General features: G+C 33.5%; 2 protein-coding genes and 1 long non-coding RNA gene across 4 annotated transcripts; all 3 read left to right on the forward strand.

The window, feature by feature from the left end:
- Positions 1-1,078: 1,078 nt before the first annotated feature.
- LOC142231796 (uncharacterized) lies at positions 1,079-1,574 on the forward strand. Its single transcript, XR_012720923.1, has 2 exons — positions 1,079-1,313; positions 1,371-1,574. It is a non-coding gene; the product is annotated as an uncharacterized LOC142231796 (long non-coding RNA).
- Positions 1,575-2,753: 1,179 nt separating this feature from the next.
- Positions 2,754-8,124, forward strand: LOC142229670 (annexin B10-like). Of its 2 annotated transcripts, XM_075300253.1 has the most exons (5): positions 2,757-2,855; positions 2,918-2,947; positions 3,008-3,716; positions 7,640-7,821; positions 7,884-8,124. In XM_075300253.1, exons 2-5 carry the CDS (start codon positions 2,936-2,938, stop codon positions 7,938-7,940), a joined length of 960 nt encoding a protein of 319 aa, XP_075156368.1. In that variant the 5' UTR covers positions 2,757-2,855; positions 2,918-2,935; the 3' UTR covers positions 7,941-8,124. The 2 variants fall into 2 exon arrangements, with proteins under 2 accessions (XP_075156367.1, XP_075156368.1); XM_075300252.1 differs by having other exon boundaries at positions 2,754-2,947.
- A 1,968-nt stretch (positions 8,125-10,092) lies between these two features.
- LOC142229559 (annexin B10-like) lies at positions 10,093-14,183 on the forward strand. The gene is made up of 4 exons (XM_075300124.1): positions 10,093-10,388; positions 10,457-11,165; positions 13,629-13,810; positions 13,875-14,183. Exons 1-4 carry the CDS (start codon positions 10,374-10,376, stop codon positions 13,929-13,931), a joined length of 963 nt encoding a protein of 320 aa, XP_075156239.1. The 5' UTR covers positions 10,093-10,373; the 3' UTR covers positions 13,932-14,183.
- Positions 14,184-16,742: the final 2,559 nt, after the last annotated feature.

The following is a 16,742-nucleotide window of genomic DNA, read 5'->3' on the forward strand; positions in this document are numbered from 1 at the left end:
AAATGCTAAATTTCAACAATTTTTCAAACATTTTTTCAAAGGATTAGGGTAATATTCAAGTTGAGAAATTGTTGAGAAAATCGCGTTCTCAACAAAAAACAGACATTACCCTCAACAGTGAAATTCAACACATTAGCAATAATATCTCAAGTGTTATCCTCAAATTGAAATGCATCGCTACTCAATAATTTGTCAAACAATTTTCGATGCGAGTCAAATTCAAAATTAACATCGTTGCAAATACTTTTCAACCTAAATTTGTATGAATGATATCCCCACTCCAAATTGAAAGTCAAAGCCAAAATTCTATGAATTTTGTATAATTTATTCATTTTCATCAATATATAATAATATATAATAATACACTACACTACATAATACACTACAATACCAATTGATAAATAATAATCTTATTAAACATATCAACAAATAAGAACAAAATAAAAACAAAATAAAAACAAACAACAAACTTTAAATATCTTAAACATTATTAGTAAACACTTTTGCATTGATAATTCGTTTTCCTTCCTTTTGGTGTCATAAAACAACATTAAAATTTATTAACATGCGTGTAATTTAAAATTAGGAACGTACTGGACCGCGTGTTAGAATAGATTTCCAGCAGAAGGAAATCACAAAATATCCATTTTAACCTGATAATAGCATGTGAATTAAACTGACGATGTGATGCACATTTCCATCCAGAAGTTGTTGATTTCAACAATTTGTTGTTTTTAACAATTTTAATTGGTTGCACTTGTAATGTTTCTGGAAACTTTTTCTTGTCGATAAGCCACTCATTTTTAATTGGTCAGCTTCTGAATTATGTTTGCAAGAATGTAGCATCCAAAGACTTTAGTTTTCTGCAAAGAGATTTAGATTTAGTGATTTCTCTAAAGTGTCGATTTAATTTTTCATATTGACGTACCAATTATTATAAACTATTTGAAGCAGTTCCAGTTAATTGTCCACCATTTTTTCACCGGTCAGCTTTTTAATGTTTTCAAGAACGTAGAATCCATGATTTTAGTTTTCTGCAAAGAGATATACATTTAGTGACTTCCTTAAAGTTCCCTGCCAGCATTTCAAAGTTCCATTTCAACCTCATCGTTACCACAGACTCGTAAATGTCACTTCAACCATCACGAAAAGGTACATCAAAAAGTACATGCAAGTAATTTGCCATCCCTACTGTTAAAAAAGCCATTTTTTTTTTGTGAAACGCCAAGCGCAACTAACTTGTTATATTTTAATTAAATAAAAACGAAAATAAAGTTCTGAAAACATAGATTATACGCTTAAAATTGTGAAAGGTATATTGGTGAACAATTTGGTGATTTTCCAAATGGAATAAAGTGATTGTTTTTCAGATATTTTACAGACACGCTGCCTCCATGGAATAAAAACACTGGTTGATAGACGCAGCAACATGTAACTCGCTACTTGTAACTCAACATCATCATTAATGCCAAAAATTATGTTAAATGTAATGTGATAGTGGTATAAATGTTATATTTTTAAGAATTTGTAAATGTTTAATCAAATTAATAAATATCTAAACAAACGTGTTTTAATGGACCACAATGATTCTTTTACAACTATCTTAAAATGCACTTTTTCTGATTGTTTGGAGGGTCCCTTATTGGCGTCGTTCTAAATTGATCTATAAAGGCACCTAATAATTGCACTCATGCGAAACATTTTTGTAGTAACTTGGCGTGGTACAACTTCTCAATAGTGACGGCGCTTTTCCGACGAGTTTTTGATGTCGTATATGATTGTTTTCGACGTTGTGGGGATTCTCAAAAGAGTCCCCAAATTCAAAAAATGTTGGCAGGGTTTTATTTCATTTTTTATTTTCACTTACCCATTTTTATAAACTATTTGGTTATTTGTCTAAAATTTTCCATTTTTTTGCACTTGACCACGAACTTCGTTGCACAAATAAGTATTGAAAACCACCTGGTTTTTCCGTTGCATTTTAGGGTAGTGTTTTGTCAACGTTTTCTCATATAATATCTTCAACACCTTTTCAAAGATTTCGTCAACATTTTGGCAAATTGGAAGTAATTCGCAAACAATTTGAAGATGTATTGAAGATGAGCTATTTCAAGTCAAGTTGAATTTATGTTGAAAATTATATTTATCCTCAAACTGAAAAGTTGTTGCATTTGAAAAACGCTCATCCTGTGTTTATTGGGATGTATACATTAATATAGTAACGGACAAAGATAATTGAGAAGAAGATGCAGTCTTGTCATAGCAAAACTGAAGCACCAGAGGACTCTGCCAACAAAATATCATGAAGTTTGCGTCGACGTGTCTCTCAAATGCACTGCCGTTTGCGTTGGAAAATATCATAACATTTGTGTTTTTCATAAATTTCTGAATAAAATCCCACAAAAGCAATACCAAAACGATTGTAGAAAATTAAAATAAAACGTATGTGTATATTAAAACGAATATTTATTATGGTTTTTGTGAATATTGCCGTTTAAATTTATTCCTGGGCAGAGCTGCTTTGGAAAAAATTGACAAATAAAACAATTTTTTTCTCATAGCCCTCTACACCTTGACATTTGTTTTCTCTTTATAAGAGCACAATGCTTAATCTTGTTATACTCAATTATCTTTGGTAACGGACATTTGATGGTGTTGCCAGATTCTATTCTAAACTGATAACCATAAATATGGCAACAGAAAAGGGCAAAGAAGAGGAAGATAAAATGAAAACATCCGGAGCGCAACAACAAATACAATGAAACAAAAAACGAACTGGAGGTATTTGCCGTATAGTCTATTCAGAAATTAATTGTTACACCAACAATACAGACGCGTATACGCGGCGCGAATAGGTTCATTAATACTTAATTAGCATTGTGCGTTAATTTATTTATAACTTCCTCTGAATTTATAGAAATTTAAAGCACCAAACATGGATTATGATGTAAGCCAAAGAGATTTTCCTTATACTTTCCAAGGAAATAATATATCCCCCTTTCCTTAGCCGATTCCTACTGTGGTACCTGCAGAACCTCTAGATGTGGAAGCAGATACTGCAGCTTTAAGGGCCGCTATGAAAGGATTTGGAACCGATGAGCAGGCAATCATTGATATACTTACAGCCCGCTCGAATTCCCAACGTCAACAAATAAAGGAGAACTTTTTGCGTGAATATGGAAGAGATTTGATTGAGGATTTAAAAAGTGAATTGGGAGGAAAATTTGAAGATGTCATCGTAGCCCTTATGATGACTCCCGTCCAATATTTGTGCAAGCAATTGCATAAAGCTATGGCTGGTATGGGAACTAATGAGAGCGCATTGGTTGAAATCCTATGCACTAAGACTAATGAAGAAATGGCCGAAATTGTGGCATGCTATGAGAATATGTACGACCGCCCATTGGCCGAACATATGTGCAGTGAGACTTCGGGTCATTTTCGACGTTTGCTGACATTAATTGTAACTGGAGTACGTGACCCTGTGGGCACTGTAGATCCTGATAAGGCCAAAGAGCAAGCTGAACAATTGTACAATGCTGGCGAAGCTAAATTGGGCACCGATGAAGAGGTCTTTAATCGTATCATGGCACATGGAAGTTTTGCCCAACTGCGTTTGGTATTCGATGAATATAAACAGTTATCGGGCCAAACAATTGAGCAGGCTATTAAACATGAAATGAGTGGGGAATTGCATGAAGCCATGATGGCAATTGGTGAGTATGTAGAAGTTTAAAATTGGCCTTCATTGTTTATTTTATCTACGACTATGTCTTTTGAAGTATATTGATAATTTACATTAGTATATATGAACTACATCACGGGAAAATTTCAAACGTTTCAATATGGGTGATGTATATTCAAAAGGGTTACTTTTTGTACCATAGGATCGATTCCACAAATGTGACAATTTATAGAAACATTATACCCACCAAAGGTTCCAGCAAATTTGCACGAAATAAGGCACCAACATGGCAATAAAATTTAATTTTATACAAAATCCTAATAGAAGTTCCCGCAAGTATTAATAGTACTCAAAAAGAAACATTCGGTATATTTTCACAGGTATTTCAAGTCAAACGTACATATTATGTGCTGTATATTCTAAATCTGAACCAATACCGGATATATATTGTTGAGGAAAACTTTTGTAAAGTTCTTCCGTTAATTTAATATTCAGAAATTAATAATTAGCATTTGACAAAAAAATTCGAAGTCAACACCGATTTTATTTATAGTGAAAAATTTTACAGCGGTCACACAAAAATAGAAGACCTACAGTAAAAGTCAGTCAATCAGAAACGCCTTTGCCAAATTTTAGGATAATACAATGAACACAGAGGAATATATCTTGGAAAAAAAGCCTGCACCGCCTTGGTCTCCACAACAAAGCTTATGAGTTTTGTTTTTTTTTTTGCCAAAAGTCGAAAATTTTCTGTTGCGGAAAAATGATCCTTATAATTGATGGTAAGAATTCCTTCAATTATCCGCTACATATTTTCTTATATTTGGAAGCAAAAATTGATAGCTTTGTAGTATCCCTTTGTTTACACTTGTTTCAATTTGGCTGACAATCAAAATGGCAATAAAAATTCCAACTAGCAAAATTATCTGAGTGTAGTACAAAAAATACATGTTTAGAGTTATCGGAGAATTCAATAGCACATAAAATAAACAGTAAATATTGTTTAATATATAGAGAAAGAAGTTATTATACCCTGCTCCACACTGTGGAACAGGGTATTATAAGTTAGTGCATATGTTTGCAACACCCAGAAGGAGACGATATAGACACATGGTGTCTTTGGCAAAAATGCTCAGGGTGGGCTCTTGAGTCGATATAGCAATGTCCGTCTGTCCGTGAACACATTTTTGTAATCAAAGTCTAGGTCGCAGTTTTAGTCCAATCGACTTCAAATTTGGCACAAGTATGTGTTTTGGCTCAGAATAGCTCCCATATATATATTTCGCCCGATATGGACTTATATGGCCCCAGAAGCCAGAGTTTTATTCTAATTTACTTAAAATTTTGCACAAGAAGAACAATTAGTACTATAGTCAAGTGTGCCAAATTTTATTGAAATCGGTTCAGATTTAGATATAGCTTTCATATATATCTTTCGCCCAATATGGACTAATACGGTCCCAGAAGACAGAGTTTTACCCCAATTTGGTTGAAATTTTGCACAGGGAGTAGAATTAGCATTGCAGCTATGCGTGTCAAATTTGGTTGAAATCGGTTCAGATTTAGATATAGCTCCCATATATAGCTTTCGCCCGATTTACACTCATATGACCACAGAGGCTACTTTTTTCCTCCGATTTAGTTGAAATTTTGCACAGGGAGTAGAATTAAAGGGTGATTCTTTTGAGGTTAGGATTTTCATGCATTAGTATTTGACAGATCACGTGGGATTTCAGACATGGTGTCAAAGAGAAAGATGCTCAGTATGCTTTGACATTTCATCATGAATAGACTTACTAACGAGCAACGCTTGCAAATCATTGAATTTTATTACCAAAATCAGTGTTCGGTTCGAAATGTGTTTATCGACAAATTTTGTTCAGCGATGAGGCTCATTTCTGGTTGAATGGCTACGTAAATAAGCAAAATTGCCGCATTTGGAGTGAAGAGCAACCAGAAGCCGTTCAAGAACTGCCCATGCATCCCGAAAAATGCACTGTTTGGTGTGGTTTGTACGCTGGTGGAATCATTGGACCGTATTTTTTCAAAGATGCTGTTGGACGCAACGTTACGGTGAATGGCGATCGCTATCGTTCGATGCTAACAAACTTTTTGTTGCCAAAAATGGAAGAACTGAACTTGGTTGACATGTGGTTTCAACAAGATGGCGCTACATGCCACACAACTCGCGATTCTATGGCCATTTTGAGGGAAAACTTCGGAGAACAATTCATCTCAAGAAATGGACCGGTAAGTTGGCCACCAAGATCATGCGATTTGACGCCTTTAGACTATTTTTTGTGGGGCTACGTCAAGTCTAAAGTCTACAGAAATAAGCCAGCAACTATTCCAGCTTTGGAAGACAACATTTCCGAAGAAATTCGGGCTATTCCGGCCGAAATGCTCGAAAAAGTTGCCCAAAATTGGACTTTCCGAATGGACCACCTAAGACGCAGCCGCGGTCAACATTTAAATGAAATTATCTTCAAAAAGTAAATGTCATGGACCAATCTAACGTTTCAAATAAAGAACCGATGAGATTTTGCAAATTTTAGGCGTTTTTTTTTTTTAAAGTTATCAAGCTCTTAACAAATCACCCTTTAGCATTGTAGCTATAAATGCAAAATTTGGTTGAAATCGATTCAGATTTAGATATAGTTCCAATATATAGCTTTCGGCCGATTTACACTCATATGACCACAGAGGCCAATTTTTTGGTCCGATTTAGTTGAAATTTTGCACAGGGAGTAGAATTAGCATTGTAGCTATGCGTGCAAAATTTGGTTCAGATTTAGATATATCTCCCATATATAGCTTTCGCCCGATTTACACTCATATGACCACAGAGAGATCGATAAATCATAAATAAACTTTTTCGAAGTTTCCTTAAAATTGCTTCAGATTTAAACGTTTCCCATATTTTTTTACTAACATTGTGTTCCACCCTAGTGCATTAGCCGACTTAAATTTTGAGTCTATAGATTTTGTAGAAGTCTATCAAGTTCTTCCAGATCGAGTGATATTTAAATGTATGTATTTGGGACAAACCTTTATATATAGCCCCCAAACACATTTGACGGATGTGATATGGTATCGAAAATTTAGATCTACAAAGTGGTGCAGGGTATAATATAGTCGGCACTGCCCGACTTTAGACTTTTCTTACTTGTTTGGTACAAGGTTAATACTAAACAGACTATGAATTTTCCCCACTGAAATATACATACTGTTTCCACGCCTCCTTATTTACCTTCTAGCCATTTTGCACATTATTTATCTTATCAATCGATAAGCTTTCATATACATGCTCTTATTTATCATCAGAAGAAATGTATCTGCTCTCAGGGAAGAAAAAAGAACAAACGATCAAATTAAGGAAGTATATACATAAGTAATCAAAAAATATCTTAACGTGGGAGATACCTTCGCTTTTTAGAAATAAAATCATCAGAACGAAGGATGAAGTCAGATATTTCCTTGTTTGCAATTAATAAAATGTGCATTTAATTACATTTGGGATTTTCGCCGGCTTGATGAGTTAAGGCCCTTATTGTAGTAGTCTAAAAGAACATGTTATTAATATAATCAACATAAAAACTTGATATGATGAAGTCTAGAATTTTAGCATATTTGCATAACTAATAAATTAGTTTTATTGAATAACCTAATATTTGATCTTGTCGGATGGGGCGGGAAAGTGGGCGATGGGACCGTTCGTAAAACAAACACATAAAAACATAACTTGAATTTTTTATGATGTATTTAAAACTGGCATTCTATTCGCAGATCTAAGTAAATACTAAATTTATTATTCCAAAAAACCATTATCCAAACGTCAGTCAAATTATTACGCAATTCATAATTCATCTTTTAAAATTTTCCAGAAACACATTCTGAAATTTATCTTTATTATAATGATATCTTTTCTTTTTTATTTCATTATAACTATTGCAGTTGAATGCGTTCAATCGCCGCCAGCCTTCTTTGCCAATCGTCTATTTAAGGCTATGGATGGTATGGGTACGGATGATACTACTCTTATACGAATTATTGTCTCTCGATCAGAGATAGATTTGGGTAATATCAAAGAAGAGTTTGAACGTATTTATAATCGTACTCTCGTCAGTGCTGTGAAGGTTAGTATGCTATTATTTATATTCATTTATTAATTTCTAATAAATTATATTTCTGTTTACAGTCCGAGACTTCTGGAGATTATAAGAGAGCCTTGTGTGCCTTAATCGGTGGAGCCTAATACATTAATTGTATTGTATCAGAAATGAATCTCTATAGCCAAAGTATTAAAGGCTTTTATATCATCTATAATATACTCGTATATCTTTTTAAAGTAGATTTGTTTCTATGTTAAAATATCTTGTATTTTGTCCAAACATTGTTTAAATCGAATTTAATACAATAAATTTGTTTATGTGATCCCAGTTATAAAGTTGTAAGTATATTTTAAGTATAAGTTATGGAGCATACATAACTCCTACAAATACTTCACAAGAGACAATATATTGTCGGTCATTACTACATCGCAAACACGCTTATATGGATAGATGTGAAATCTTGCAAATATTAAAGATAGGTTAAATATCTCGTTGTTCTTTTCAATTATTTCACTGCGAAACTTGATGACAAGAGACGCCGCACAAACGATTAGGTTATTTTTTACCAATATGGGTGAGACTAGTGTAGAAACATATAGAAAAATATACAAATAGAAATTGTTGTACTTGTGTTATCCGACCAAATTGTTGTACTTGTGTTGTCCGACCAAATTGTTGTACTTGTGTTGTCCGACCTTTGGGCAATTGTGCGTAGTATGTCGGAATTATACTAGATCGGAAGTTAGATTTTAGTCTTAATATAGAGGAAAACAATCTAAATTCAAGAGGATCGCAAATCGTAAAATGTTCATTTGGTCATAATTTTTTAACCCGGAACCTTATTAACATAAATCTTAATAATATAGTTCTCTTTAGCGAGAAGTTCATATAAAAATTGTATTGGAGTTCGAGAGTATCTCTATTTTTTCGTTAAAAAAAATAAATCTATTTAACCCTGGAAGGTCATCCTTATTTTTTTTTTTTGTACGCTAACGTCATCCTTCGTCATTTTGGCTACGGCTTATTTCAAGAAAAAATGAGAACCAAAATTGAGTTTATTTTCTTATTCAATTTGTTTTTAAATATTATGCAAAAATGCATAAAACAGTTGAATTAGTGTAATTTAAATTTATCATTTCCCAATCGACTAAAATGCATTTTAGATCGAAAATGAAATTACGGGTCGTAATTTTGACGAAGGATGACTGTCTAGGGTTAAAGTGGATTTTGGAAGTGTAATGTGAATGAGGTATAAGACTATAATGTATTGTCTTTTGTATATTCCAGCCACCTAATATTCTGAAAAGTACCAAATGCAATCAACCAACAATGCTATTATGCCTTAAGGTGGGTATTAAGTTCGAGTTTAGCCGCCAAAATTATCATTTTTTCACGATTACTTTCCTTTAATAATGCATTTTAAGGAATACAAACTGTGAAAATTTGATACGTATAATTTTATGCCTTTTTTCGCTTATTTAGTTTTCACTTTAGCGGCTAAACTCGAACTTAGTACTCACCTTTAATTGAAAAAAACCTATTCTTAATATATTAGGTTAGGTTAGGTGGCAGCCCGATGTATCAGACTCACTTAGACTATTCAGTCCATTGTGATACCACATTGGTGAACTTTCTCTCTTATCACTGAGTGCTGCCCGATTCCATGTTAAGCTCAATGACAAGCGACCTCCTTTTTATAGCCGAGTCCGAACGGCGTTCCACATTGCAGTGAAACCACTTAGAGAAGTTTTGAAACCCTCAGAAATGTCACCAGTATTACTGAGGTGGGATAATTCACCGCTGAAAAACTTTTTGGTGTTCGGTCGAAGCAGGAATCGAACCCACGACCTTGTGTATGCAAGGCGGTCATGCTAACCATTGCACCACGGTGGCTCCCATTCTTAATATATTGCCCGTAGATTACATTTTTAATTTGATTTAACAAACAATTGCTGCTCCATCTTTTTCCGCAAACTGTTTTAACAGATTCTTCTGTTGTGTCCGCTAACAAATTTCTTTGATTGTACGATTTTGAAATAATAATCAGGTTGATGAGGACACATATACCTACGCGCGCCGTCAGTAAATCGCCCTTTGGCTAAGCATATATGTATTTAATATTTACCTTTGAAATCATTTTTGTTCATGACTGAATCTTTCAAACAACCACGAACCTCCGAATTTCCATTCAAAAATAACAGACGATATTCCAAACAGAATGCCACATTGGTCCCATGGAAATATTCATAGAATGGCAACGCTGGAGAATAAACAAAAGAAAATACCAAGAAATAAACATCGCGACAGTTGTTCCACAACAAATTAATCCACAGAGTAGTAATTTCAATATCACATTTATGTTAGTATAAGCGCTGAGACACAATAGCAATTACAAGCAGTTAATAGAGGGGCTTGTATCTACCTATACACAGCGTACATTGTATCCAATATCATAGTTGTGAATTAGAGGGTGAGGTTCAACGGAGAAGAAAGTTTATTAAAAATTAATTCGCAGCTAGAACGTCATCAGTTTTTTTGGAAGAGTTTTCATATACATATAACTACATTTAATAAAAATGATGAATTATCAAGTGAGTTGGGAACAAAGTTTTATTTGTGCTATATTTTCTAATAAGACATCTATGTTTTTGTCCCCCAGGCCGTTCCAACCGTTGTTCCAGTGCAACCTTTTGATGCAGCGACAGATGCTGCAGCTCTTCGCGCAGCTATGAAAGGTTTTGGAACCGATGAACAGGCAATAATTGACATTCTAACATCTCGAAGCAATGCCCAACGTCAACAGATTAAGGACGAATTTTTGCGGGAATTTGGTCGTGACCTGATTGATGATTTGAAAAGTGAACTTGGAGGCATATTTGAAGATGTTATCTTAGCTCTGATGATGCCCCCAGCCCAGTATTTGTGCAAACATTTACACAAAGCTATGGCTGGAATGGGTACCGATGAGACAACTCTTGTGGAAATACTTTGCACCAAATCTAATGAAGAAATGGCCGAAATAGTGGCATGCTATGAGAATATGTATGACCGTCCATTGGCTGAACAAATGTGCAGTGAAACATCGGGTCATTTTCGTCGTTTGTTGACCTTAATTGTGACTGGCGTAAGAGATCCAGTTGGTTCTGTAGATGCAGCAAAGGCCAAAGAGCAAGCCGAGCAATTATATAATGCTGGCGAAGCTAAATTGGGCACCGATGAGGAGGTTTTCAATCGTATACTATCCCATTGCAGTTTCGCTCAACTACGTTTGGTGTTTGACGAATATAAGGAATTATCGGGGCAAACATTGGAGCAAGCAATCAAACATGAAATGGGTGGTGAAATGCATGAAGCAATGATGGCTATTGGTGAGTTAATTGCCTTTGCTAATATTTATTAATGCGGTAAAGTTTTTACGGTCGGAGAATCATGTCCATGCATATCTAAGTCCGCTTAAGAATTTATTAATGTTGGGCAAGTTTATAGTAGTTGACAAGAGGCAGCAGAAATGGCGCAGTACTAAACAAAAATTATGTACAGACATTTTTAGGAAAAATTATATAGAAGTTTAAACCAAAAGTCGACTTTACGAATAAATGAATGTTCAACTATTGACGGGGAAGGTCAAAATTCACTACTGGTGTTGGGGAAAAAAGAGTAATCGAATGGTAAACATTCGAAAAGTTCGCCTCGTACGATACCACAATGGACCGAATAGAAAAAAGTAACAGACTGTCACTATATCTAACCTAACCTAACCGAACTTTTGATGTTCATCCGTCTGTCTATTTTTTACCTCTTAACTAAATATGTTTCTTGCTGTTGTTTATAAACCAAATCAAAAAATCGTGAAAATTAACAAGCACTTTGTTTTTCAAATTAATTTACGAAAGCTTTAGTTTTATAGATGCATATTTTATTTTATTTGTGTTGGGGGAAATAGAGTAATCGAATTTTAAGTCATCGTGGTGCAATGGTTAACATTCCAGAAGTTCGCCTCATACGAACGATACCACAATGAACGGAATAGAAAAAAAATAACGGACTATCACTATACCTAACCTAACCGAACTTTTGATGTTCGTCCGTCTGTATTTATTTGTTGTTCGCAAGACAGAGTTACATATAGATTGCTTTTTAGACCACTTCTTCAATTTACATTTTTATACCATAAACCACATAGTGGTCAGGATATAATAACTTTCATCTGCCAAAAAATGTGCCTACCAGAAATATTGAGAAATATTGAAAATATATACCGATCGACTCAGAATCACCTCCTGTGTCGATCTAGCGCTTCGTGTCCGTCCGTCCATGTATTTGTTGTCCGCAGGATTCCGGTCGCAATTATTGACCGATTTTGATGAAATTTGGTATGTGGCGTTTTTTTTTGGTACAAGGACGAATGTTTTTGAATTTGGAAAAAATCGGATCAAATTTAGATACAGCTCCCATATATATGTATCGCCCAATTTCGATAAATAGGGCCAGATTGCGTTCATTTACTAACCGATCCGCGTCAAATTTGCTACAAAGTAATCCAATTGACCACCCTTTAAGTATGCCAAATTTCATCGAAATTGGTTCAGATTTAGATATAGCTCCCGATTTTCCCAAATTTAGCCATAAGTCCCTTATTTATCAACCGATCTTACTCAAAGTTGGCCAAATCTAATTTTTTATAGTACTTACTATATGTGCAAAAATTGGCCGAAATCGGTCCAGATTTAGCTATAGCTCCCATATATATGTATCCCCGATTTTCGAAAATTTGGTCTTAATAGCCTTATTTATTAACCGATCTTACTCAAATTTGGCACACAGTAATCTTCTGAGATTTAGATATAGCTCTCATCTATATGCAACGCCCGATCTTGAAAAATTTGTCCCCAATAACTTTATTTTTGACCATAGTGACCTCATATATTAAACGATCTTACTCCTCAAATTCAGCACAAGGTAATATGTTGTAATATCAACCAAACCTGGAAAATATCATCCAAATCGGTTCAGATTTATTTATAGCTCCCATATATATACATCGCTCGATTTTCCCAAATATGGCCATAATACTCTTATTTATTAACCAATGCTACTTAAGTTTCAAATTTTTATGTATTATCCGATTTTATTAGGCTTGCATGTAACTCTTTTATAATAATATTGCCCGATTTTCCCGAATTTTGATTTATTACCCACACTAATTGAGCGATTTTTTCTTTTTTAATAATGGATTCAATATTAGTTATGCTCGTGACAAAACTCCCATAAAAATGTTCCCCTTAATGTTCTTAAATATGGAAATGCGGTTTATCGCTCAAACCAATGTTACCCCACAAATGCTTATATATACTTCAGTAGAGGTGGTTTAGGGTATGATATAGTCGGCCCCGCCCGACTTTCTACTTTACTTACTTGTTTTTAATCAAAATTATCCGAAAAATAGTAAGTACGAACCTCGGGCGAGGCCTGCTTCACAATACCCTAAACCACCCATTAACTATTATTTTCCCAGATTAGAAGAGTGTTATTAAAAGGAATACTTTGTGTTAAAGTTCAAAGGATTTTTTAGAATTTGTTACGAATCTTGCATCGAAATCTTATATCGGAGCTATTTCGACCATTTTTTGAACTATCTGACCAGCGATTTTTATCTGCTGGGACTAAGAAACTAAGAATTTTAGGTCGAAACGTATCAGTCGTAATTTCTAATTAATGGCAACGAACATATGAAAATTGTATAGATAAAATTTGTGTCCAACCAGAATATTTAATACCTTAACCTAAACAAATGTTTTTAATAGTACTTTTTGTTTATTTTCTCTTTTTAGTGGAATGTGTTCAATCTCCTGCAGCCTTCTTCGCAAATTGTCTTTTTAAAGCAATGTCTGGGGCTGGTACAGATGACACAGCTTTAATACGCATTATTGTCTCACGATCTGAAATAGATTTGGGAAATATTAAAGATGAATTTGAGCGTTTATTCGATCGTACTTTGGTTAGTGCGATTAGGGTAAGATTTGATTTGACAAGACAATATTTTTAAATTTAATTAATCTGCATTATTTCTATTGTAGTCGGAAACATCTGGAGATTATAAAAGAGCTCTTTGTGCTTTAATTGGCGGTGCCTAAATAATTTTGCATGAGATGCCAAAAAAGTTTGAAATAACTAAACATGGCCTTTTCATTTTATCAAAATATCATTGTGCTTTGAATGTATACCTGTAATTTTACAAATATTTATGGTTTTCATGTTTAACATCAATTAATCTTTTAATAGAATTTAACATAAAAAATAGGTTAGACAAAATTTCACAATAAAATCAATATCCACCTACACTAAAATTATATTTAATAAAATTATATGTGGTAACAACAGTTAAACTACTTGTATAATGTAAATTCCTTAAACAAACAGAAATTTTGTAAATAAAAAATTCAAAGTCGACTTTGAATTTTTCAAATGTGTCTCTAACAAAAGGGTAATGTTGGTAGAAAATCCGCGGTTACTTTCTTGTTCTTCAAAGTTGGGGCTTATAGCTTCTGCTTACTTTCTACAATACCCTAGAGCTATATGGGCAGCTACACAGTCGCACACAAGTTTACATACCCCTGTTTTTTACCTCTTAATTAAATATGTTTCTTGTTATTTATAAACCAAATCAACAAAATCTTTAAAATTAACAAATATACTTTGTTTTAAGACTGTGTACCATATATCCAATTGAGGACTAATGAAAAATCGGATGAAAAATGAAATTATGAAAAATGAAAAAAGAAATTATGAAATTATCGTCTTCAGAACGATAATTTTGGTATTTAGTTCGCTTGGTACAGAAGTAGAATTTGTGCTCTTTTAACCGACGCACTGGTAGGTTTCTTGCACGTCCGAAATACTAGAAATTTATCGGATACTCGTACATATCAGTACGTGTAATTGATTTATTTATTTCAATTTTCAAAAAATAATCAAACTGTTCCAATTGAATGGACCATACGATCTAGTATGTCCACCTTATGAATCAATCGCCAGATACGAAGCTCTTGGTGTCTGCTGTTAATTTGTACTTCAGGGTCTAACGAAAAACAATTGCAATATTTTTAGTTTTTAAAATACCCAGCAAAAAATTTTGGAAGTTCTTCCAAAGGCACAACTTTAAAAGCACTTGCAGAAGATGCACTTCCAATGATGTTCTTTATTTTAACTACCCAGGAAGTTCTTTTAATTCCATTTTTTTATAACTTGGTTTTTTCATACTTTTAATGGGTAATTTTAACTTTTTTTGTCTCAAATAGGTTAAAAACGGAGTAAGAATTCATAAAATGGTACAAATCATTTAAATTTTGTCGAAAAAATGCTAAATCCAATCTGAAAAAATTGTGCATTTTTGAAAATATTAGAGGTCAAATGTTTCCGACAAACGTTAAAAATTATAAAATGCATTAAAAATTATTTATTTGACAAAATATCACAGAATTTTTTAATTTACATCCAAAACATTGAATTCGGATCAAACCTATAGAAGTGATGCAAATTCAGTGCAAAGGCTGTTGAAATGGAGGACTTCCGTCCTATGACAAGCTAATGTTAAATTTATCGTTTCTACGTCAATTTTGCACCACTTCCGGATCCAAAAAGAACATTTTGATAACTTTTTTGGCGACGCTTTTTTTGCTGGGTAGTTAAAAAACATATTTAAGAACCAAAAACTGAGAGAATAAGTGACTATTTTGCAAACTTTGGTATATATACGAATAAGTGATTACATATTAGGTGATTACATGCTTTAAAAGCACTAATTATTTCATGGCCAAAGATATGCCTGGGGAGAAGTACTTTCCTCCTAGGACATGCGTATGTAAATGTAATCCGGAGCGATGCCAATTAATAAGTGGTTATTCGTTTTTAAACAGGCTTAATGCAAGATTACCGGGTAATGAGAGTTTTTGCTGGGTAAACATTTGTTTGGCCGAAGTTTTCGCTATCACAGTTAATAGTGACCGACCGAATTTTTGTATTAACAAAAATATCTTAATTTGAAATAAATGCCTAAAAGTATGCTACGTTAAATTGAAAATAGGAAAAATTGAGAATCATCTCTAGTTGCATTTGTTTTTCTGTAATAAATGTAAGTTTATTAATAAACTAAATATACCATAGAAGAAGATGATGAATATTTTCATGGGTTGTCCAGAATATCGTAGCACTGTTGTTTTCACTTAATCAATGCAAATCTCTTCGGTAGTGCCATGTGGAATTGTGCCTACCGATATTTTCTCAAATCACGTATAGTAAAATTATAATAAACCTTTTGTACTAAGGGGTATTGGTTAGAAAATGTTTGTCATTTCTTTTTACATATTTTTTAACAAATTTGTTATAACTTCAGAAAGCAAATAATAATAAAAATAATTGCCAAAAAAATTAACAGCGAAAAAAAATAATATTTAGGAATTCACAAATATTTATTGTTGTTAGGAATTTTTAATCAAAGTGTGTCTTAAAAGTCTCCATCCCGTGAAATTTCAAGATTCAATTGTTCCAAAGATCCCGCATTGTGGAAAATACAACACGCAGTCCCTAATATGGAGTGCAGCGTGCACACAAATATGCTCCTAAAAGTATACTCCAATTTTATCAACTTGTACTAAAAATTAAATCAACCGAGTATTGATTTGATGTTAGTGTATGTGTGCGTGCGAAGCTCGTATACAGAGACACGAAATTGAGAGAAAATGATGCTAATTTATTTACATCCATAGTATGGAACAGGATGCACGTTGAAACACAAAAACATCACTTAACGAATTAATGGACCATTATGGTGTAATTGGCGACTGTAGCCAAAATTAAGAAATTTAACAACTTGATTTTTAATTTATTTGAGTATTTCATTTTGTTTTCTTCAAATTCTTAAGATTTTTTTTTAATTTTTCCTGATT

Source organism: Haematobia irritans, chromosome 3, assembly GCF_050003625.1.
Source record: "Haematobia irritans isolate KBUSLIRL chromosome 3, ASM5000362v1, whole genome shotgun sequence".
Lineage (NCBI taxonomy): Eukaryota > Metazoa > Arthropoda > Insecta > Diptera > Muscidae > Haematobia > Haematobia irritans.